Source organism: Anomalospiza imberbis, chromosome 17 (assembly GCF_031753505.1).
Source record: "Anomalospiza imberbis isolate Cuckoo-Finch-1a 21T00152 chromosome 17, ASM3175350v1, whole genome shotgun sequence".
Taxonomy (NCBI): domain Eukaryota; kingdom Metazoa; phylum Chordata; class Aves; order Passeriformes; family Viduidae; genus Anomalospiza; species Anomalospiza imberbis.
The window spans coordinates 13,105,001-13,129,485 of NC_089697.1; the positions used below are offsets into that span (position 1 = coordinate 13,105,001).

The 24,485-nt window shown below is 45.2% G+C and overlaps 1 protein-coding gene and 1 long non-coding RNA gene across 7 annotated transcripts in view; both read right to left on the reverse strand.

Annotated features, from left to right (window-relative positions):
• TSHZ2 (teashirt zinc finger homeobox 2) overlaps nt 1-16,832 on the reverse strand; it is a 208,440-nt gene extending 191,608 nt beyond the window's left edge. For 5 of the 6 annotated variants that reach the window (XR_011004826.1, XM_068208063.1, XM_068208059.1 and 2 more), the window contains exon 1: nt 3,749-4,068. Coding sequence is in view for 5 of the 6 variants with exons in the window: in XM_068208063.1 (XP_068064164.1) it covers nt 3,749-3,797 (49 nt within the window). In the remaining variant the exon portion in view is untranslated. Of the gene's footprint in view, nt 1-3,748; nt 4,069-16,058 lie in introns of those variants that run through there. The other variant, XM_068208062.1, reaches the window with a different exon arrangement.
• Nucleotides 5,496-12,704, reverse strand: LOC137484316 (uncharacterized). Its single transcript, XR_011004827.1, has 3 exons — nt 12,586-12,704; nt 6,295-6,367; nt 5,496-5,895 (listed from the first exon to the last, which is right to left on the reverse strand). It is a non-coding gene; the product is annotated as an uncharacterized lncRNA (long non-coding RNA).
• Nucleotides 16,833-24,485: the final 7,653 nt, after the last annotated feature.

A 24,485-nucleotide genomic window follows, 5' to 3' on the forward strand; every position in this document is an offset into this window, starting at 1 on the left:
ATCTCTTACTCAATCACTCCAGGACAAACTGAAGTGCCAGAGCAATGGTTTTACTGTGTTTGTGTGAACTCATGTTACAGGCTGAGGCCACAGGCTGGGAATCTGCGATCTGCCAGTCCAGATGGGATTAGAAATCACTGTCACGTATGAAACGTCTGGCTCTCAATGAAATTATCTTTGAGGGGCAGCTTTATAAAGACACTTTCCACAGAAGTAGGAGAGGAGTAGAAAAGGGGCTGTATGTAACTGTACAGCTGAGATCAAATTCAATTAGAGCTGAGAGTTTGCAGCATTTTCAGTGAACTCCTTCCCTCAGTGAGCACCACGCTGGTTATTCAGCCTCTCCAGCGCCGGTTTCTTGACTGCTGTGGCCTGAATCACTCCCTGGGACCCATTTTTAAAAGCAGAAGGTGGCACAGCCATGCTGATGCCCCTGCAGCCATGTTTCTAAAGGAAAGTGTGACAGTGAGTGACACATGGTGACTGCAGGGCTGGCACACCGTGCCCTTGCAGCACCTTCTCCCCACGTGCACAGGCAGCTCGTGGTACCCACGTGCACGCACCCAGCAAATCGGCAGCAGCGCTTTATCTCCCCTCAGCAAGGCCTCTGCTCCTGGGAAACCACTCACTTCAGTCTTACCATGCCTTTTTTAGCTAATTGGCACAGAGAGAAGTAGTTAAATGTAACAGAAACCAGGGCTTCCAAAGGAAGATAACATTTTTGAAGCCACGATTTCTATTGCTTTTTACTACCTTTACCTATGGCTTATATGACAAGGGGTCAGAGAACAGATGCAGATGCTAAACTGTGCGGATGAGTAAACAAAGTCAACTTCTGCAGAGAAAAGCAGAAGGAAGTTAGAAGACATGAGTGAATTCACTTTAGTAGCCAAATGAAGTTTTGACTCACTGCTGACTCAAGTAAAATTCCAATTTAATACACCTCTAAAGCATAACCTCTTCTAGATAAAACAACAGTAATCCACTAACCACATACACTCAGAAGAGAAAGGGAAATTCTGAGTAAGAGTACAAATATGAATCATTATTCTGATAATGTTTTTGTTATTATTTTTGCAGATGAATCCAAAAGCTCTTAGGACTCAATTAGGTTACCACAGCCAATAAAGATGAAAAGCAAAAGCAAGGCAGATACTTTCTGCCCAGACACCATGGTGATGGGCACATTAGAAATGAGGTAGATTAGATAGATGAACTAGACAGACACATCTAACTGTCTTCCAGTGCACTCATTTGTTTGACAGCCTGGAAAATGCCAACATTCCTGGGATTAAATGAAAATAGAAAATTGCATTTTCACTGTAAAGTATACATGGAACTTTCCTATGTCAGATTCTCTTTGTTAAAATAAACCAGGGCCCAACCACGTCCTCCCAGAGTGACCCAAAGCACAGTAAGATAAATGACATAGTAACCAAGGCACAAGCAACTGAGAGCCCTTGGGCTGCCACCCTTGTAGCCAGGTTTTAGTGCAGTGATAATGACCTACACACACGTTGAGACATTAATTTTTACCTGAGCTCAACAGCACCAAATATCCTAAACTGCCCATCTTGCATTGCTGTCTTGATACCGTAATTCTTTTATCCACGACTTCCAGCTGCTTTACCTTTATGGGCTGGTCAAACAATTTTTGTTCTGTACTGCCTTTCCCCCCACTTTCTTCTTCAAGAGAGCAAAAGTAAATATCTTGGATGTAAAAAATAGAAAAGAACACAGAGTGGAGCGGCTGTCCCCAGAGGCTGCTGGCCCAGGTCTGTCTCTGTGTGGCTCTGCCCCAGCCCCCAGAGCAGCACATGCACGCAGTGACACACGGTTCACACTTGTGCCCACATTCCATCCTTTCTCCAGGACCTGTGCTCCATCCAGAGCTGGCTGTGGCAGCCTGGCAGTGCCCGGGCAGGCTGCCTCTCCTGCCAGCAGCGCCGGGAGCCCGGGGAGCCGAGCTGAGCCACATCCCAGAGCTGCCGCGGAGAACAGCATCCAGCTCCTTGTGACAGTTTTCCCCACACAACATCACAATCAGCCAAACACACTTGCAATCTACTGCAGCTGGTGTTTCTATAATTGATAGAGATATAAAAGCCCTTTTTGCTAAACTTGTACTTTTGTATTTTTTTTTCTTGGGGGAGTTGTGAGAAAGCAGCTACAAAAAGCAAGCTTTAAATCTCAGATAATGTAGCTCCCTTTAGAATCCCAAGCTTAAAGCAAGTAGTTACGAGTTTTAGCAATGCAAAAAAAGGGAGCTAAAAACAAACATTTATTTTACTTGACGTAGCAAAACAGTGGATTAAAAAGTTAAATCAATGTGCCGTCTGAATGGTTCCTGCTGTAGCTGCAATTTCAAATGAAATAAGAATGTTATAAAAACTCGCCCATATTAGGCACATTTGGAAATGTCTCCTTGTAACTGTTCTTTAAGTGTTCTGTCTATGAGCACTAACAGGTCACTGCACAGGAAATGCAAAAATATGTTACATTTTAATCAGGGCATATAAAACACTGTCTAGAATGTTACATTGCCCTTGGGAATCTGAAGTAAGTAGAGGAACTTTTACAAAGTCCAGGTCACTCTCCCCATTACATCACTGTTTAAAAAAAAAATATTATTAGGTTACATTACAGAGATGTCATGTATTAGAACTTTCCCAGTTGCAGGATGATGGCTAAGAGATGCTTATTTCCTTGGAGAAACTTGTAATTGCTCCCTTGATCCCCTGCTCATACTTTGTATATTGGAAATAGTGCATTTTAACTGAATCAAAACGTTTCCAAACAATTATAAAGAGGGAGGACTAATATAAAAATGAGACTGTTCGTATACTCACAGCAACAACAAATTTCAGCACTTTTACCCTAACACACACACACACAAATTGAAACTCTGCCTGGCTGTACCTCATAGGTGATAAAAAATGAAAGAAGGGATTTTAGCAGACATGTTTGGGAATGATTAAGGTAAAATGTCCCTAATCCAAACAAATAGAAACCCAGATGTTGACGGCATCGTAACATTCCTCTGCCTTCCTGCAACTCTTTCTCCACATGATTTACATTTGTTTAACCCAAATCACAAGTTTGTAAAATCTTTAGTAAGTTCACCAAAACAGCAAAAGAGTAATGCAGAGATGACTGTTTTCTAGATTACCATTCTCAGGATTTTAATTATTTAACACAAAAATGCTGGAGGTGACACAAACCAGTACAATAACCTGAAGGCAACCTGCTCTGCTGAGCCTGATTTGAGTTTTGTCGCTGACTTTCAGATCGAAAGATCAGATTTATAGGAAAAAACTCCCATGGGGCAGCAAACAAAATGAAATAAAAGAAAAGAAAATAAAATAACCCCCTGTCTCTGAGTAAAACCAAAGTGAGAGCCCCAGGGGCCCAGGGCAGGTACCCACACAGTGACCCAGAGACCAGCCCTCCACCATGGGCACGCTGGGGCAAGAGATGAGGAGCTCTCAGACTAACAAACCTTTTACCTCCACAGACATCTGTGGTTGAAACTCCTGGCAGGACTCTTTGTGTTGTCTCCGAGCTGCTTTTGTACCACAGCTGCTTCACTGCCCTGAGTGCCCACACTCTGTTCAGCCTGACCCACCCCGGCCATGCCAGGCCTGGCGCCGCCGCGGACCGGCAGGGGGGTCCCACACGCCGACGCCTCCCAAACACACCAAATATATCACATATACCATTGCCACACATTCTCTATGAGTTCACCAACCTGTCCATGTGCTGCCTGAGCTCTTCCACTCTCCTGTTGGCTCTGCCATCCAAGGGCAGCCCTGCGCCTGCCTGGCATCATCTTCTCCTGGTTCCGGCACCAGGAATCGGGATTTTCCTCCTTTCCGTTGGCTTCTGCACTTTTCCTGAGCTGCCTGCGCCGTGCCCGTGGATGGGATCTCACCTCTGCCATTCAGCTGACATGGGGGCACAGCTCTGGCCAATTTTAAGGGGATTTTTTGACTTTTTCACCACAGAAGAAGGTCCCGCCCCACGCGCGCCAGGCCTACCAGGCCATGGCGGCCCCTCAGGCCTGGCGCTGCCAGCCCGGCACGGCCCGTCAGGGTTTGTTCCGCATGCATTTCCCGCACACATCCCCTCTGTCTGTGTGGTGTGGATGAGTACAGGCATTGGGAAAGCCAGCGGGGAGTCAAACATGTGGAGCCACACTGGTTCCCATCCAGGCCTGACCCGCGCAGGAGCTGCCGGACGTAGTCCCGGCACGAGCCCACGGTCACTGTGGTGCTCTACACTGACCAGGCAATAAATTCATGCACACGAGTTTAGCCCCGTTTTCTGTGGATATTTGATAATTTAATGCTCTCTACCCCTGCTTGTCCATGTTCTGCCCCCTAAATCTCTCTGCTCCCTCCCTCCAGGCCTGGGCTCCAGCAAAATACAAACAAAACCTTTTCTTCATTCTCCTTCTGCTCGGATCCATGGCTGCCCCTGCAGCCACTGTCCTACTTATCCCCAGCTCAACCGGTTTTTAAGGGAATGTAATTGAAAAAGAGAAACCAAGAACAGAGCATGTGTGGTGGGGATGGCACGTTGGAGAATGCTGTGTCACCTTCTAAAAATTCTTTGGCAACAGCAACTTTTAGGCTTTATAAGTCAGACAAATTTGGGTGGATTTTCTCAGGGAAAGCAGAAGATATCTCTGAAAAATGTTCACGTCACTGCCAGAAAGCTCAGGGGTCCCACAGCTTTGAAATAAACCCTGATGAACGTCTTCTAATTTTTTGCCAAATAGCATCCTACCCTACATTACAGGAAGAACGTTTTAAGAAAGAAAACACAGATTTTAATGATGGAAATGGTTGCTTTGAGCAGCTCAGAACTGGAAACATTAGAACCAGTAGAAATCAAACTTCTCAACAGGAAACCCCAAACAATCTGGACTATAAGAACTCCTGAGCCCATAATACAGAAATTATTGCTGCCGTGCCCTGGGCTATCCAGTGCTCCCACATCCACACAACACTGCTCTCAAGGACTATGCTGGTTTTCTGTTCTTTTCAAGATTTTCCCTATTTTATCCCCCTTTTTATTATCACACATCTGAACTTTTACCACATTCAAGGCCTGCCAGGCAAGTGAAGATGCTGAGCTCTGGGCACCAGTCTTGGCTACTCGTCCTGCACCATCCACTGCACCTTGTCTCTACAGTCTGAACAACCCAGATGGAGAAAGAGCTCATCAGACAAAAAACAAAACAAAAAAACAGATCTGTAATTCCAACCACAGAAAGGCTGATGACTTGTGCTGTCATATTTGAGCTGGTTTTTTCTCATGCACGAGTAAAACAATAACCAGGTGAGGCTGAAAATCCCAGGTCTGAGTCCCTGGCTCAGTCAGAGCAGCCCTCAGCCATAAATTTCAGCACTGACTTAAAAATTGATAGAAACTCTTTTTAATCATCAAGTATTCAGCTGCTCATCACTGATATATACTTTAATGATGTGTCTTTAAATTTTGGTCTAGTTTTAAAAATACAGTTTCCTCAAATTCCATACCAAATCCAGGCCCTGTAAATTTGTTCTGGTGTTTTTTTCCTTTCTAAGGTCTGCTTGAAACACGAAATTTAAAAAGTTTGCCCTGCCAGGTGATGTTTTGTTAGCTTTTGACAGGAGAAAATATTTAATCCCTTAATATTTTTTTCCTGCTCAGAATATTAGTTTAATTGTCACAAACAATTAAACTCTTAGGAGTTAGAGACATCTTCAGACATTTTGACAATACACATTAAGAGACACTTTAAGGCAAATCTGCACAGATCGGCTTTTATTTGTTATGCTAAACGATGATGCATCCTGATTGCATTTGTTCCTTATTTGTGTGTGCAACAGGAGACGTACTGTGAATGATCTGTAAGGAATAAAATGACAGTATTTGACAGGCTCGGAAATGTCTGGGCAAGGATACAGGAGAAGGAACCCTGAGAGGGCATTGTTTATGGAGGGGCAATGGGGAGAGACACTCCCTTCAATCTAAGGCAATGAAAGGCGCCAACAACTAAATTACAGTTAATAACAGTAAGAAATAAACATAAATTACATATACAAGGCTGAAGCTCAAGGACTTTGGACCACTAAAAATATATATTATTATATCAATTATCAACGAGAGACAAATTCCCATCCTGGGAATTTGCATATGAACTCTAATAACCCACTATTCAGAAACAGAGGCAAGTATTAATTTCCACATGAAAAGGAGCCATGGGAGAGCCTCCCAAGTCCCCAGCTCTGGAGAAGAAAGCCCTACCTGGTGATTCAGCACCTCTGCTCGAGAGGGTAGCAGGTGGTCTCCCAGGTAAGGCAGATCAGCCCTGTATTACCTAAGATTTATTTGGAGTTCCTGTCAATATAATGGCTGAAACGACCATTGCTGAGAGGTAATATGGTGTGAAAATAAACATAAACAACCCTTAATGAATCCAGAGGCTATTACCTGCACCATATTTCTTCTATAGGCAATACATACATCTCTAGTCTAGGCAAACAACATAAAAGTGCCCTTGATCGAGGCCCATTCCAGTTTACACAAGAGAGGGAACTGAGGGAGGTCCATGGGAATTTGGTGCTAAAGGCTCTTGAAAATTCAGGTCTCTCTTTAGCTGCCCATGTAAGGATTTAGACCCCCTAGGACTGCAAGCTGAGCCTCAAACTCTATCACCAGAGAATTCCAACCTCCTCTGGCAGCCTGGGTGAAGGAAAATGTGCATGGCCTGTTCAGCTGCAATTACACCAGGTTTTACATATTTCTCAGGGCAGTGCTTTATAGACAGTCACATCCAGCTCTGCCAAAGAAATGCAGAACAGTTTATGGGAAGAAAAGTAACAGGAACCAAATTCTCTGGTCCTGAAACTTACCACTGACCAAAAAGCAGAATGTAAGAAACTTGATTATTCTGTCTAAAACTCTTGCTTAGTCAAGTGCCCTTGGCTTGGTTGAAGTAGCAGAGCTCTGCTTTCTCAAACCATGAGCCCTCCCATTTTTGGAAGCTCCTGGCCATGAGCAAAGTGCTTCTTCCACCACCACAGGGAATTGCATGGGAGAGATGAAACTGCATTTCCACCTTCCCTAGGGTCCCAGCTGGGCTGTTCCCTCTTCTCCCCCAGCACAGGCCAGGGGATGCCTTGAGCTTCCAGCCCAGACTTCCCTCCTGGAAATGCTCTGATGATAGAAACGTGATCTAGTACCTCGAGCAGGGAATTGGGAGCAAATGCTGTTTGACCTTGAGCAAATCAGGTAAAACCTCCTGGGTTCAATTCGCCTTTCTGTACAACCAAGGGAAAATATTCCACATCTCTGGGGTTATTCTGAGGAGTATCAGCAAGAAATTCATGGACAAAAGGTGCTAAGTGTGAAGAAATATTGCTCCACTGCCTAACAAAGGACACAAATACGAGCAGGAACCACGCAGCTAATCAAAAGCACTGGAAAGCTTTTAATTTTTTTAGCATTTAGTGCTACAGATGATCAATATAACTACTTTGCTTCTTTCTCCTTTCACGTGTTAATTTAATGCTACTTGTACTGTGCTTTTATGTATGTCATGACACGGCTGAAAAACACATAAAAAAATAATTTTGGTAGACCAATACAGCAGCAGGCACACGGTTATGTTTCTTCGATACAAAACATAAAATCATAAAAGACCCAGCGCTTTCCTGTGAAGTCCACTCACCCTGCGGGAAGCAAATGAGTTCTTCCTATACGTACAAAGAAAATTGCAGACCTTATAAATCGTGCTGGTGATTCGCCGTGCAATTCACACACACAAAAATTTATACATGGAAAATTCAGAGTAAAATCTCTCTATGAAAAATAGAAATTACTTCTGTCCAAGTGCAGGGTGAGTGATAGAAATAAGGTTGTTGTCTGGACACACCAAACAGCACCAATGTGCATATTTTCATTCCAATCTCCTCTAAGCAGAGTTTCACTAGGAAAAAGAAATATCAAGGTATTCTAGAGAATTTAATTATTTGCATTAAAAACAAGAACTGTAAGCTGCTCCTTTTTTCAATAGAAATTCTGCACCGATTCCACATAAACAGACCCAATATCACTTCAGCAGAGTTGCTTTGGGAATATGTAACAGCCTTTTTTAAGTTATGAAAGCAATATTGGATGAGATTTACTACAATTTAAGATAAGTGGGTCTTAATTTTATATGAACAGAGAGACTTAAAAAGCAGGCAGGAAGAGTTCCAATTATATTGTGCTGGAATATCAGGCCCTGTGCAAAATTGCCCCTTTTCTGTTTTACATGCATAAAAACAAGCACAACAGGCTTTTCAATTAAATGAGACTTTTGAGACAGATGCAGGAAGAGCCAGCAAGCTCCTTAAAACTTTATTGCTTTTTATCTTTGTCAGGTAGGGCTGTGAGCTGAAAATGACCTGTTCTTTGCAGCACACAGTCCTTCCTGTGAGCTTTTTCTTCCTGTTTGACCCATCAATTTTAAAGGTTTCCCAAAAGGGGAATGCAAGGCTTGATCTGGATTCGTTTTCCCCACATACTCGGTAGTTGTGCTTTTCCACAGCCAGCCAGAGCTCAGGATGTTTCCCAGAGTCTCTTTAGCATTGGGAGTAACTTTAATGAGCCTCAGTATCATTAGAGGAAAGCAGTTTACAGAACACAGGGAGAAAAAGACACAGAAAGGAATAAGATACAGCTCTAATAGATACAAGCCATGGAGATGAAAGAACGAAGTCAGCATCTCATTTGCATTAATACAATAAAAATACAGCATTAATGTTGCTGGTTGTAAATTTTTTTTCAATAAAGTTCAGCCTGATTATATCTGGGAAAAAAGGTAGGCTGTGCATTCCTGGTAGTATTTATCCTATAAAGAGCAGTTGTTGCCTATTAACTTTCTACATTTAATTGCCACTAAAAGCAATCTCCAGGAAACTTCAATTGAAAGTCACTCCTCAAGAACCGATGGTCTGAGCTCTCAGAACTGCTTTGTTTATGGCAATACAAAGCCAGAGCTCCAATTCACACAGCTCCACTCCATCATTATGTTCAGTATTTTGTTTACTGATATTATGTGTGTGTATGTCTATAATTACACACCCAGACACACACACACCAGTTCATCACCAGAATCAGGCAAAAGCAATACTGCCAACCTTGTTTATGCAAAAAGCACAAAGCACAACCTCAAAAATCATGAGACTGGCTGAAAATGATGGGAAGTTAAAAACAGTCACTTTGAAAATCAAGGCATTTTTCTTCTGCATAAGAACTTCCAGCCTGCTTATTTTCGAGTTCCTCTCCAGAGCGAGCAGTTTGAAATAAAATTCCTTTTAATATGCATATTGGACACTTGCATAATCATCATCAGACTCCAGGAGCTGGAGGCTTGAAGAAAATAAACCCTAACAAAGGACTTTCAGGGGACACCACTCCTAACAGCACAGTTCCAACATTTGGGCAAAGATTGGTGCAATAACCACAACTGCTCTGAACAACCGAGCTCTCCAGGTGCATCCCTCTCCCAGACAGGCACTTTTCTCCCCTCCTTGCAGGTATGGATGTGTGCATGCCTGAAAAGGATCAGTTTCTCAGACATTTAGGACTGTTTGTTCTATTTAACTGTGGAATTTTACCAATACTTGGGACCATCAGGCGCTGCACGTTAGAAACTCTGTATTTTTCACAATCAGATCCTGTCATTTTGAAGCTATTGTTGTGCCTTTCTTTTTCCTAGGGCAAAGGGGGAAAACATTTCTTTTAGGGAAACAAAGATTCTCTTCATTTTTCTAAATGAAACACTTAATGCAACAATTAGATCAGAAGACCAGTTTTTCCACTTCTTTTTTTTTTTTGCCTGAGAAAGCTCAGAAGGTAATGGATGAAAAGCCAGCAACAGTTGAAGAGGGATGTGTAAATCTAATGGGAAACACTGTGCTTCTGTGATGCTTTTCTCCTTGAAACCTTAAAAAATACACGGTTTGCTGTCAAGGTATTTCAGAATTGCAGAAGCCGTTATTATAACAGGATAAAAATTACTCTGTGCCAACAGCCTCAAGTGAGAAGCCACCTTAATGAGAAATAACTGCTTTTAGCCCCTGAAAGCACATGGAACTTTCAGGCTTTGGATTTGCAACCCATTCTCAGGCATTTTCTCCAGAGCTGCCACCCCTGTGCACAACATGCCTTAAAAAAGGTTTTTTCAAAAGCCCATCTCACCTCCTGGTACCCAGAACCAGTGCTCAGTAATTAACACAGAGCATGGAAATGTGACAGGGAGGGAAGCTGGCCGAGCAAGCAGAATATCTCAGTCATCCGGCCTTCAGGAAAGAATAGCTTGCAAGCATTAGGAACAGAAGTTCCAAGCAGAACTGTCCCTGGATTTAAAGCTTAATGGAAGAATCTGGTCCCTCTTTAGAGGCAGAATGCTTCTCCAGGAACATATATATTGAATTTTGTAGCTGAACGGTGTGGCAAGCACAGAACGGCCCAGTCTTACACAGACAGTCCTTCCACAGGCCAGTCACACTGAGTATGAGCTGCTGAACTGTGCCCACTCTCATGTAAATGATTGTAATTAAATAGGTAATGAAAAATCCCTGCTCTTGCATGAATGAAATGAAAGATTTCAGCTCAGAGTATAATGTGGTTCCACTTGGCTCCTGTATCAGATTGGGAGACAAATGAAAATGTCTCTCTGCTTGCGTGAGCATGCTTTGGAGGTAAAACTTCACAAATATTTTCATTTTGCAGAGAAGAGGGAAAAACAACGGCTTATTCTAGCAGCAAAGTCTGTAGGATCCCACCTTTTTAAGGCAGAATGTCGCGCACACATCTCAACCCGAGAAGCATTAAACAGAATTTGAATAATTTTACTTTGCCTTTGCTAATAATACGTCATCCAGTGGAAGAACCGGGCTTTATTCTCCCCTCCACCAGCTGACATGATATTTTTTTTGCATTTGAGCTCTTAAGATCTGCACAATAGCTTAACACAATAAGTGTTTAGCCTCTGGTTCCAACTGTAATTGATAGAGTACAGTTCCATTCCCTCTGCTGCTGCTAAGTTGGGAATTGCAGCCACAGCAACTGACAGCTTTTTTTTCTCTGCGAGTCTGGAGTTGCTCTCTGGGAGTGATGTCCTCATCGGGATGGGAAGGGAAATGACGGCAGAAAAGCTCACCCTGGCCCTGTGCTACCGAGGGACTCCAGGGACCTCTGCTAGGGGAAACAGCTCCTTCAGGTGGGTGCTGAAAATGAGAGCAAAAACCAGGAGGAGAAAGCTCTGGGAGGAAATATCCAAAATCCTGCCGGTTTGGAGAAAATGGGCTTCTCAGAAAGCACGGAAGAGGGAGAGCAGTTATGCACTAGAATTTCTGACAATGGACACGCTTTCAAAAGTGCTGTAAAATTGTGTCATTTGCTGATGGAAATGGCTTCTGTTTCCCAGTCACAGGGGCTGAACTCTGGGTGTGCCCTGCTCTTGAGATAGTGGGGAGATACTGGGCTTGGATAAATGAGAGGAGAATTGAAATAGGGAAATAGGCACTAAAATGAATGTGATTTCAAATTGTCCCGTTCAGGCCTGAGTTCTGACACGGGAAAAAAAATTTCCGAGCAGCTTTGGGCTTAGGAGCCGACTGCAGAATTTAACACAGATGGAGACTAATTTTGGTACCTCTTTAGTTGCAAAAGTACCTATTTTTGAATATATTTAATTAACCAGGATTTAAAGGCTCCTCTTGTTTGTGAACACCTTGGTCTTTTTGTCATCTGTCAGCATCGTGATGTGCACTGTAAGTGAAGGGCTCTGAGGCTTGAACTGTTTAGGTGGTTTTGATGTGCAGTTGCTTTTCTGGAGGATGTTGAAACAAAACAGTGCTGCCATTTCTACAGTTTCATTCAGCACTGCTTCCTTGGAATGTGCTGCCATTGCCCGTGTTATAAAGCATACAAACAATCCTGGAATAGCCACAGTGCTCCTGGTTACATTTATAGAGATACCTTGCTGCCTTTTGCCACAGAAATACAGGGAGCAAGCCTTGCTGGTTATGTACTCTGCTCTCTGCACAAGCAGAATTTCACATTCTAAATGCAATTCTGGGTTAAATAACCTTTCCTACTAAGGTGCAAGCTGCAGCTTTAAAGAACTCCCTGCTCACCATCTTCTGCTTGCTGCTCTATGAGGACTCTTCCAAAAACAAACCCGTGTTATTCTACAGCTCCAATAAACAGAATAAATGTGCCTGAGACCTGCTTCTGCTGTACTTCTCCCCAGCTTTGGTTGTTAGCTAGTCTGTAGGGGCTGAGAGAGAAAGAAAAGAAGAAATATAAAATTTCACCCGCAAAGGGCGTTAAGTCCAGATTCCTCTTTGCAGGCTTTAAAAAAAGCAAACTACCAATTCATGATCACAAAATAAAATATGCACATTTAAACAAGCTGCAGGGGAAAGGAGTTTAATCCAGTGAAATTGTGTTTGAAAGCTATTTCATACCCCTAGGAATAAAATCTGAATAGCAATTCTGCTTTGCTTCCACTCTTTTTCCACCCTCCTGTTAATATATTACCATTTGTTATGGAATCGTTACGAGACTTTTGCCCCAGACGTGGCTGCATTTTGCTGAAGGATGAAGGACTTTGTGGGCCTGAGCCTCCTCTTGCTCCCAGGAGCAGTCAGAACTCAATGGTGCTTCGAGGGAAGGGATGTTTGATTTGCACCTGAGCGGGGAAGAATCAGCCCCCGTCCTTTGTGATCCCTTGGGGTGAAAGCCCCAACACGAGCGGGCTGTTTGTTGCAGACACAGGTCCCATCCTAAAGCAGGCTCTGATGGAAAGAGCTGCAACTCTCTGCCTCAAGAACTATCGACTGGGAAATGATGCTCTCAAAAAGCAAGGATGATTCAGAAAAGATTCGGCCCTGCAAAGATCAGAATGCGTTTGACATCGTTTCGGTGTTGATGTGAAATAAAGTGGCTCTAAAAGTGTAATCGGAGAGCAGAAATCCCCATCATCACACATAAATAGTGCCCCATTTATCCAATTACCCTCCCTTGTTTCATTACAATGCTCTGGAATATATTTCTTAGGAATACAAGGCTTAAAATTAATAATAGAAAAGGACAAAATTGCCATGTATATTTCTCTAGATAGATTTTCATCTAACAGCAGGACCTCACTTCTGATTCACTCGCTGGTTCTCTCTAACCTTTACATTATTCATTAATCAAACTCGAAACCTGCTTTCAAAGTCAGTGCATGGCAGTAATTATTTACAGTTGTGCATAGTATTTAATTTTAAGCAATGACAAAAGCAGGCATGTCCAGAATCATAAGGCTTATCATTTTTCTTCCCTTGGAGGTGAACTATCTGAAGAAACTAAAAGTTGCAAACTTCTCTTCAATATCTCTGCTGCCATCAAGACAAAATGCAGTGCAACTGATACCTTTGAACTTGTACAACTAAAAATAAACAAAAGTGAAAATTAAGTAATATATAATATATTAACTCCTTCAAATAAAAGGACTAAGGAGCTTTGCTCTCAGCCTTGATGAGAGATGCATTTCTTATTGCACAGTCTGTCTCCTGTCACTTTGAGGTATTTTTCACCATACAAAACAGAACCTCAGTATTATCCCTGAAAATGAAAGTCAGTTTTAAGAACTATATACAACAGGCACGTCTGCTCTTTGAAACTCCCCCCTGCCCCCCACAAACAGACAAATACAACTTCAAAGCAGGAGAACTATTGCAAATGTATAAACCTACTTCAAATAGTTCTGCTGGCTGAAACTGGACTGCCTTTGCAGGATTTTGCTCACCTGAAACAACATTGATCTGAGGAGAAATCTAATCAAAGAAATGCACCACTGAAGAGCAATGCACGTTTTATAATGAGAATGAGAAAGGAGAGATCTAATTGTGGTCATACGAGTTTCTCCCTTGTCATTAAGATCTTAAAAATGCTGTAGGATCCTGGATAAAAACATCTCTTACTGTATCTCAGCAGGGAAATCCTGGGAAACAACAGCACGGGCTTTGCTCGAAAAAATTTACTTGCTATATCCTCTGTTTCTAAAAAAGAACACCGTGCCCCTGCCACGAAAAGATACTACACACATTCCAAGTGAAAATTCTACTTTGAAACCCAAAAAAATGAAGCCTCATGCTCCTGACAGAGAGAAAAAAGGAGCAGTTCTAGCACTGTCACTGCGCCGATCAGCATCCATGAAAAAGCAGCTATTTATTTATCCTGCAAGTTGAAAATGTGAATGCCTTATTCAGATCAAACCTCTTGGTGAAGAAAATAATAATAGCGACTCTGACAGCAGAGGCCTCCCGAATGCATATATATATATTTATATATTTATTTTTATCTATATATATATCTATATAAATATGTATATTTCTAGCGGAACTGTTACTTATGGCGATCACCATAAATCTGGGATCTTTGCCTGCCAGGAATCCCAGCCTGCACAGGTACATTCACTGGGCACGTCCCAAAAGCTCCTGCCTGCAGCCCGTTGTCCTGCACCCAAGGAAATGCAGCCAAAGCTGGGAGTTGATAAAAGTTCTGCGTGTCCCAGTTTCTCTGGGGTGACATTTCCCCCTGCGTGCATCCTAAGCACTACTTCGCAAAGTTTATCCAAGTGTGCCACTAAACTTGCCCATACGTTTTGTCCCACATTTGCTCTGCTACACCCAGAAAATACTCACAAGGGCGAGGGAAAATTTTTGAAGTAAAGACATCAAATATGAGTTTTCTTTAAAGAACTAACCCAAGGAAGGACACAAAGGGAAAAAAGAAGGGAAAAAACCCGCCTACATTAAAAGCCAAACAAGATAATAATTGTGCATGTCTGGCTAAGAGAATCTAGAGGGCAAGCCTTACGTCATTGGCACTTGGGTTACCATGGTGAGTGATTTATTGATATATATCAAGAATGAATAGATCAAAGGCAGCAAGATGACAGGTGATCAATCAAATGTCAAATCAAAGCTGGCAATCAACTGGAAAGCTGATTTTTCAGTGGGTGGGTCTGGCAGAAGAAAAATGAACTTCCATATTGCGCTTCCCAGAAACAAAACCCCACCACACTATTAAAAAAAAAAATAAAAAGCAATTAAGGAGCCTGAAAGAAAACTCTTTGAAAAGATTTACTATACAGACCCACTCGTCTGTTTCTTTTTCTTGGCCCCCAAAAGAAAAAGAACACCCTATAATGACAAACAAAACACTTCCAAAGTTGCAAACTATTTTCTTCTGTAAAAAAAAAATAAAAAAAAAAAAAAAAAATTGCAAAACCACTTGGCATGTGCAAATATATAAACTCGGCTACGAAACAAAAGAAGGATTTGATTTGAAAATGTGGATTGTCTTCTAACAGTCAGAACGTTTCATTTTATTTCCTGTTGTAATTTTCACCACTGATGATCAAAGGCTGAACTTCCCCACCGGGTTCATCAGCAGAGAGAGTCCCTGTACTATTTCAGGCACACAGAGCGCTCTCTCACACACATACCCGGCCAGAACTGCCACCAGAAATACGGCGAAATAAAAGATTAAACACCCCGACCCACTTCGCGAAACGCACGGATCCAAAGCGAAAGGCACCGGGAGGGGGGAAAACCAGAAAGGAGGGGGAAAAAAAAAATCTATCCTACAGCGAAAAGCGAAGGGAAGCCTGACTGCTTTCGGTTCGGGCAGGGGAAAGGGGCAGGGGGAGAAGGGGAGCCGGGGGAAGAAAGTTGGGGGGAAAAGTTTCGGCCGGGCAGCGGCAGCGGGGAGCGGCGGCGGCGGCTGCGAGCCGGGGGCAGCGGCGGAGGGCGAGGGACAGCCCGTGGCAGAGCAAAATCTTGGCAATAAGGAATGAAACTGGCTCCACAGACTTACGGAGGGAAAGGGAGGGGGAGGGGGGATAAATAAATAAAGATCCAGCCCGGAAAAGCAAGGGTGACCCTAAATAATAATAAAGATGGGGGGTAGGAGTGGAAGGAGTGGAGAGACAGAGGCTGTGTAAGTGGATGGCTTCTCCTTACCTGCAGCCCGTTTGGGTGCTTGCTGTTTCCTCCTTGGCATCGCTCTACTTTCTCCAATCTCACTTCTGTCCCCAGATCCGAGAGCCCTGAGACGCTCCTGAGCCGTGTTCCTCTGCCTCTCAGCTGCTTCCCCAGCACCCCCCTCAAGCCTCCCCTGCCCCCCTCCTTTCCACTTCACTGATAGGAACCTGTTTGGTTTTTATTTTATTTTAGAAATCTAGGTTTCTTTCTTTCTCTCTCTCTTTTTTTTTTTTTTTTTTTTTTTTGGTTGGCTTTTTTTTTTTTTTAACTGTTGCAACACTTGCTTTGCTTTGATTCAAACATCCAAGCTCAGGAGCAAATGAAAGGCGCCCACAGTGCCAGAGAACGGTAATAAATAAATAACAAAATAGATCTGTATATATTAAAAAGGCAGCTCTGGAGAGACTGTGGGGCTGGCTGCTTCCTCCCTTCCCTGTCCTGTCCTCCTCCTCCTCGCAGAGCCGTATGGCGGAGCGGTGCCCGTGTGTGCGCGGTGTGTGTGTGTGTGTGTGTGCGTGCGTGTGTGTGCGCGGAGCGCCGCAGGTTCCGTGCTGTCAGATGCCAGGCAGTGAGTGATATGGGAGCGGACAGGGAGGCTCGGGATGGGAGGAAATGTGGGATCCGCACACACACGCGCGCACACGGCGCGCCCCCCGCGCGCGGGCACACGCGCGCACACGCGCGCACACGCACACACACGCGCGCACCGCACACACACGCGCGCACACGCACACACAGGCAGGGCGAGGCGATGCCAGCGAGCATCGATCCGCCGAGCAAACTGAACATTAACAAACTCCTCCTCCGCGACCCGATGACAGGAGGAAATTTACTCCGCGCAGCCGGGCGGCAGAGCCGTTCATTAAAGAGACAGGGCGCCGGCACCGCGCCCGCCGCCGCCAGCGCCGCCGCCACCCCGCCGGCCCCCGCGGGGACACCGCTCCCCACGCGGGGACACCCCCTCCTCACACCCCCTCCCCTCGCGGGGACACCCCTTCTCCAAACCCCCTCCCCACGCGGGGACACCCCCTCCTCACACCCCCTCCCCTCGCGGGGACACCCCCTCTCCAAACACCCTCCCCACGCGGGGACACCCCCTCCTCACACCCCCTCCCCTCGCGGGGACACCCCTTCTCCAAACCCCCTCCCCACGCGGGGACATCCCCTCCTCACACCCCCTCCCCACGCGGGGACACCCCTTCTCCAAACCCCCTCCCCACGCGGGGACATCCCCTCCTCACACCCCCTCCCCACGCGGGGACACCCCCTCTCCAAACACCCTCCCCACGCGGGGACACCCCCTCCTCACACCCCCTCCCCTCGCGGGGACACCCCTTCTCCAAACCCCCTCCCCACGCGGGGACACCCCCTCCTCACACCCCCTCCCCACGCGGGGACACCCCCTCCTCACACCCCCTCCCCACGCGGGGACACCCCCTCTCCAAACCCCCTCCCCACGTGGGGACACCCCCTCTCCAAACCCCCTCCCCACGCGGGGACACCCCCTCTCCAAACCCCCTCCCCACGCGGGGACACCCCCATACGGGTCCACCCCCCGATGCGCGACCATCCCCTCTGTATGCGGGACCTTCCCCGCACACGCGGGGTCACCCCCGCTGCGGGGCCGTCCCCTCCCCACGCGGGACCACCCCCACGCCCCCACCCCAGGCGGGATCACCCCTGGCCCCGCAGGATGCGCTTCCCAAGGGAGGGCGCTGCGGGCAGCCGGGGCCGCGGCGGCAGCGCCCTCCGTGCGATCCACCCGAGACAGGGCGGCTCCAGGGCAAAAGAGGGGTTTGCAGCAAGGATCCCGCCGGGCGGCCGGCTGCGCTCCTGCCGCTGGGCTGCCCGCGGCTGCCGGGGCACCGGGTGCTGCTCAGGTGTGCCCGGGGCTGTGCCCGGGGCTGGGGACCGCGGGATGCTCCCTCAGGTCCTCCCTCCCACCTGTGGATAGCCCAGGGCTGGTGAACAAGTCCCTTCCCTGCCCAGGGTGTCGCTCTGCACCCTGAGGTGTCCCAGCCATGGGAACATGAATGGATCAGAGGGTTGGACATCAAAATTCGGGTGAAAACCCTCTGCTCCCTGAATTTCCCCTAGCACCTGGATTTAGGGAGAGTCAGGTCCATCCATCAGGTGCTGCTGCACCCTCGTGGGAACCCAGATCTGTGTCCCCTCCAACCGAGCAGAGTTTGTCACTGTTTCAGAGCCCCACCAAACTACCAGGCCAAGGAGGGGCAGGTGGCACTGGAGCTTTGAACAGTGTTGGTCCTGAAGAGACAAATTCCCCTGCCCCATTTATTCTTTCAGCTTTAGGTTGGGGTCTTTTCCCCCAGCTGCTGTGAACACCTTGAGGGTTTAAATATGATTTGGGCTGGAATAGATGGACTAATTTCAATGTATTCAACTATAATTTGTATAAGACCTTCTAAAATGGCTTTTCTGATACTCCCATATCTTAAACCAAGAGGTTGCTGTCCAACTGAGTTTTTACCTTTTTTTTTTTTTTCTGTTTCAGCATTTGACTCTTTCTGATGAAACTGTTTGGTTTAATAGGAATAATTTGCATCCCTCTCAAATATAATCTGTTACAAAGCACCAGCAAGACCCACTGTGTTGTAGCCAGTGTCACTGAGCCATCTGCAAGGCACAGGCCTGCAGCCCCCAAGTGACCTTTGTGTTTAGCAGCCCAACACCAGACAGTGTTTATGAAAGTGTCCCCCAACTGGTGTCACTGAAATTATTTGATAGCCTTCCTTGTACGAACTCTGGCAATTTTTATATGTAATAACAAAGTACTTCTTGGTGCAAGCAAATGCTTCGTTTGAAAGATAAAATAGGAAAACACTACTATAAAATACTCATTTTTCCACTTCTGCCTGGCATAACTCACCTGGGAGTGAACAGCTCTGCTTGAGTTGGTGGGAACTGCAGGGATCTCTGGTACCTGTGTGCAGCAGGTGTAAAACCCTGCTCGTGCACACCAGGGATTTCCACTTTGTCTCCAGTCCAGGCAGGTGTAAACACAGGGCCAGGAGGGGCCACAGCAGTGGGACAATTATCGCTGCCCTGGGATGAGGAGAAATGACACACTACCTGCCCTGGTTAGTGCAGCCTGGACCTGGATCAGGTAGTTCAGCACAGGGTGGCGAAGTAAGATTTTCCCTTCACGTTTCGTGTGTCTTGAATTGAGATTTTGAACCCTGCAGCTTCTGCATGTTGGTTCCCAAATCAGAAAACTGCCGATACCTCTGGCTGGTTTTCTGTTTCCTCTCCTCCCTGGCTGCTCAGAAAGGTGCTGCACCTCTGATAGAGTGTTTATTGTGAAGGATTGTGTATTAAATGTTGTTTAACCCAGTGATGTTTTAGTAGACTTCTCCCAAACCGTGGGACACGATGTGGGTGAAGGGACACTCGCAGGCACGAGGGGGTGGCAAACGACAGAGTCCTCTGCTATTTTAACCTCTCCATGTGCTGCTCCTGTGCAAGTTGCAGAGCCAGGAGCTGTGGTTCAGGCAGGGCAGCAGTTCAGCGTGCTCTGGGATCAGAGGAGCAGCTATTGTTCTCCAGAGTCGTGGCTCCAATCCAAACGTGCACACTGGGGACGGGATTTGTATCAGCGGCGCTCGCAGCCTCCACATGCAAGATGAGAAAGTCACTGTTTTAAATGGTTACTCCTTGGGGAAAGGGGAATTGAGAAGATGGACTTGTGAGTGGAGCGGGAGTGAGATGGCACCCTATCCTCGGTGATAAATGGGAGCATTAACAAGCCTTGGTCGAGAGGAACCCTACAGATTTATGGCTTCCTGTCTCCACCAGCAGATGCCATTATGGCTGACAGAACAGAATGCCTTTCAAGAGGGAACTGGGCTGGGATTATGAAGAAGGGGGAAAAAAAACAAGCAAAGTCTGCTGTCCATTTTTACCGACTGGTCAGAATTGGCTGATAGGTTTGAATGGAGCTGGAACTACACAGCGTGCGTGTGCTCCCTGCTCCTGTTATTTATAACGAAGTTGGTGAAGGTCATTTAGCATCTCTTTTAGCACAGGAAGAACCCATAATATTTACTGAAAGCATTTTTGCACTCTTGAAAATTAGAGATAATAAAATGAACAGACAGCACTGGAGGCTTCCTTGGCTTATCCAATGGAATAATCTCGATGGGTGCTTAATGTTTACTTTGGAAATGCAGCAAATGATTCTGAAGCTATATTGAATTTTATCTATTTTTATTACATTGCAGAATAATATTTCTCTTTCCTGACAAAATGTTATGACCAGTAATAGTAATGGCAGTTATGCATGTTCAAAAAAGAGTAATCAAATCTCATGCTTCAGGGCATGAGCTGAACTCCCCACTGGGATCCAGAAGGAATTTTTTTTCCCCAAATATAGCAATATACAATCAAGTAGGTATGTTCTTAGAGGATTTTCAATTTCTTGGTTAGGTGCAGTTTGCATGGAGCAACAGTGTGACCTGGGATTGTGAGAATCCTCTCTTGCTGTAGTTTTGGGCAGCTTTTGGTCCAGTTTTTCAGCCTAATGTGTGTGATTTGTTGTGCCTTACAGGAAAGTTTACAGCCACTTCTGTGCGCAATAAAGGGCCAAACGCTCTTTGTGTACCTGACTCTGATAACAGTTCCCATCAGTGTAGTCACAACAAGCTCAGCTCTGGGACTTACAGTGTTTTATCTTATTTATTTTTGCTGTCCGTCTTTCTTACAGTGACTGTTCGGCTAGTAATTAAACATGGGGATTGTTTTCTTTCTTTTTTTTCCCCCTCTAGAAGCTATACATATGTAGGTACACAATTCCTCTTGAATTAAATTCACAGTGTTGGTGACCCCTTTCACGCTTTCCCTACCACTGTAGAGAAAGAAAAAGTGGAAATTCTGATAAATCCTGCAAAAAAGAAAGAAAGGGTTAGAAATATTTGACTTGACAAATAAAAAAAAAATTCTGTATTGCCAGCTAATGGCATTGTCAGCCTCAGTGTTTACTTTTTTCTTTTTAGAATTATTGGAGGAAAATTATTTTAATAAGGATTTGGGTTACAACGATTTTGAAAGAATCAGCTTGAGGATAGACTGAGGGTTCTTTAGAGAAAATAGAGAACCCTGTAGAACTGTTGCAGTCCCTGCCTAGGAACAGCTTTAACTGTGCTCATTCCATTGAGGCACATTTGACCAACACGATGCAGATCCAACAACTCCTCTGGGCAACCTTTTCCAGTGGCTTTACCATGCAAAAATGTATACTACTGCTGGAAAACTGCTTCTGTTGGGGGCCTTCTCAAATAAAATGGAGAACAGTTTCTTCCCTTCCTCTTTGAGGCAGTTTTTAACATCTTTGCAACGCGTTACCCCACTCCCCAAACCATCCCTGCTTCTTCAGCCATCCCTTGCACATCACGTTCCCTGGCCCTGGCCCTCGTTTCACTGCTCTGTGGCTGGACAACATATGATTTGAGGTGCAGTGCCAAAACCTGACTGCTGGATTGTGTTTTCCACCTCCCCAGCAGCGAGGGGGATTACTTCACATGTCTAACACATGACACTGCTGTTCAGATGTCCCAGTTTGACACCCGCCCTTTCTGCAGCAGCATGACACCGTTGACTCACGGAGAGCTTCTGATTCAGTGCAGCCCCAGCTGCTTTCCTGCAGAACTGCTTTGTAATCAGTTGTCCCCATCCTATATTTGAGCAGTTGATTATGCATCAGTGACAACTTTGCACTGATTCATCTTGAATTGCATCCTATTTTTTCCGAGTGCTCCTGCAATTTGTCAGGCTCGTTCTGGATTACAATGCTGCCTTCAAAGGCTGCTGCCGTCCCCCCTGGCTCGGTACCATCTGCAGATCTGCTGCTCAATATTTGCTGTTCCACCTCCTGAGACATTAATAAAAGTGTTGGATATTGCCAGGCCCAGGACACACTCCAGACATTATTCCAGCCTGACAATGGGCCGTGAGGGGATAATTCTGGAGTGTGATTTTCCTACCTCTTCCAACCCCCTGCAAGTCATCTGGAGGATGTGTCACCCAGGGAACAGGGACAGGACAAGGGGAAATGGCCTCAAGGTGTGCCAGGGGAGGCTCAGGCTGGACATCAGGAGGAATTTCTTCATGGAAAGGGTGGTCAGGTTTTGGCAGGGGCTGCCCAGGGAGGTTTGGAGTGCCCGTCCCTGGAGGTGTCCCAGGAAGGGCTGGAGGTGGCACTCAGAGCTCTGGGCTGGGGACAGGGTGGGGATCAGTCACAGCTTGGACTCGATGATCCTGGAGCTCTTTTCTGGAAACTGTTGGGCCTCCTCAAGATTTCAGGGATGGCCACTGGTAGTCTGAGATTCTTCTGAGACCTGTTTAATGTCCTGACCTTTTCTCTGTGCTTTCTAAGTGCTCTTGAAACTCTCCTCCTCCTGCAGCCAGCGCTCACCCTCCTCTGACACTGGCCTGGATTATTTTTGATCTGATCACAGCTGATTCCCAGAGTGAAGATGAAAGTAAAAAAGGCTTTCTTAGGGTGATCTGTCAGAAACTTTCTCCCTTTGCTGAGTGACAGATGTAATCTTTCCTGGGTCTTTTCCTGCATAGAGAAGGCACTTACCAAACGCTTTCTCCTTATTATGTTCCTTTGAGTTGTATCTCATTTGGTGACTTTCTCTTTGCAATTCTTTCCCTGTGTGTTCATGGTCACTGTGAGGAGCTCAGATAAGTTTTTGCTGAACTTTTTTCACATTTAGACCTGTACTCATTTGTTTAGATAATATATCTTTAGGATTTTGCTTTTGTAAGAACATTCCATGCCGTGCTATGGAATAGTCCTTCTCCCCACAAAAGGGTGGAACAGCAGCGCTGGGGCAAAACCCTTGTTCCCCTTTGTCTTTACACAGATAAGTTTGGTGGGGTGGTAGGGAAGGTTAAATTTCCCCCTCTGGGATGAAATGCTCTCATCAATAATTTCTGCTTTGAGCCATGAGAGCGTTTCCAGAGCTCTTTCCCTTCTAATCTTCAGCACAGGATTCACCCTTTGGCTGCAGAACAGGCTCTGGAGTTTGAACTCCCATCTCAGTGCAAAAACTCCTCTTTTGGAGCGAATTTCAAGCAGTGCAGGGGTTTGCAGAGCTCTGGCTGCAGCCACCTTCTCCAGCCACATCTGGGGGTCCTCTCCTCCCTGGTGCCAGCAGCTGAGGTCCCACACACGATCTCACCAGGAGCTGCACACCCAGCTCACCGAGCATTCTCCACCCGTGGCACCCCAGCTCCAGCAGCTACAATTCAGTCTTGCAAAGACTGACACAGCCTGGAAGCTTTCAGTTTCTGAGCTGAATTTCTCCTTCCTTAAGTCACAACAAGTCTCCAGTTTGAAAAAAAAAAAAAAAACAGAAATAAGCACTCTGCTTTTTTTCTGAAATAATCTGGATGATATCTGTGGTATCATTCCCCAACAAAGCAGCAAAAGCAGCTATTTAAATTAGTTGAATCTAAAAGTTGCTCACATCACAGTCCACAAACCTGTTTTCTTCAGTGGCTGTTAAGTCCCTGATCAGCAGGGACTTGGACTAGTGTATTTATTTTCTTTCTTAAAAAACAGCAAGCTAGTTAGAATTTTTGAAAATTATAACAATTACTGGAACTGGGCAGAAATTGACCATAGTCTTCAACAAGTCCTTGGAAAAAGACATAATTTTATAACAGAAAAGAAGAAACCTGACATTTTTAGGAGGGAAAAGCATCATCAAGGAGGCAGTGTTCTTCCATCTCCTTTTTTCTTAAAATACCTGGTTTCATTGAAAAATCTGTTTTAATAGATTCTTAAAAATAAACTCTGAGTGTCCAAATTATAAATGGTGGTGTTTTATGCAATGCCTGTTTGGCTGCTGCAAAGGAAAAGTTTGAAGATGATATCAGGGTCTTTTCCCAGTGAATCCAAAATATGATTGTGCAGAGCTTAATTTGAAACGAGGAAATGAACAGCACAGGGACTGCATTTGGCCGTCCATGATGCCAGCAGCATTTTTTTGTCTTTTATTAGTATGATTATTTTTATTATTTATAGCTACTGAATGAATTTATGCTGAAAATTGGAATAATTGATATATCTGTAAAATAATATGGCCTTAAAATGGTAGTGGCTTTGTAAAACCTCCAGGAGGGTGTCTCTTCTAAATGGGGAAAAGGTGAGGCACTAAATACGTTAAACATCTGTAATTCCCCAAATTGTCACTTGTCCCATGTCCCCCAAGTCATCCTGGGAGTTTTTTCCACATCAAGTAAAGATAAATGGACAAACACAGTTTACACATACCAAGCACATTTGTTTAATAAACAATGCTGAGAAAGCCTAACTGAAAATCTAAAGCCACTAAAAGGGACAAAATGCTTAATTCCAAGTCATCAAAGTGTTTCAAC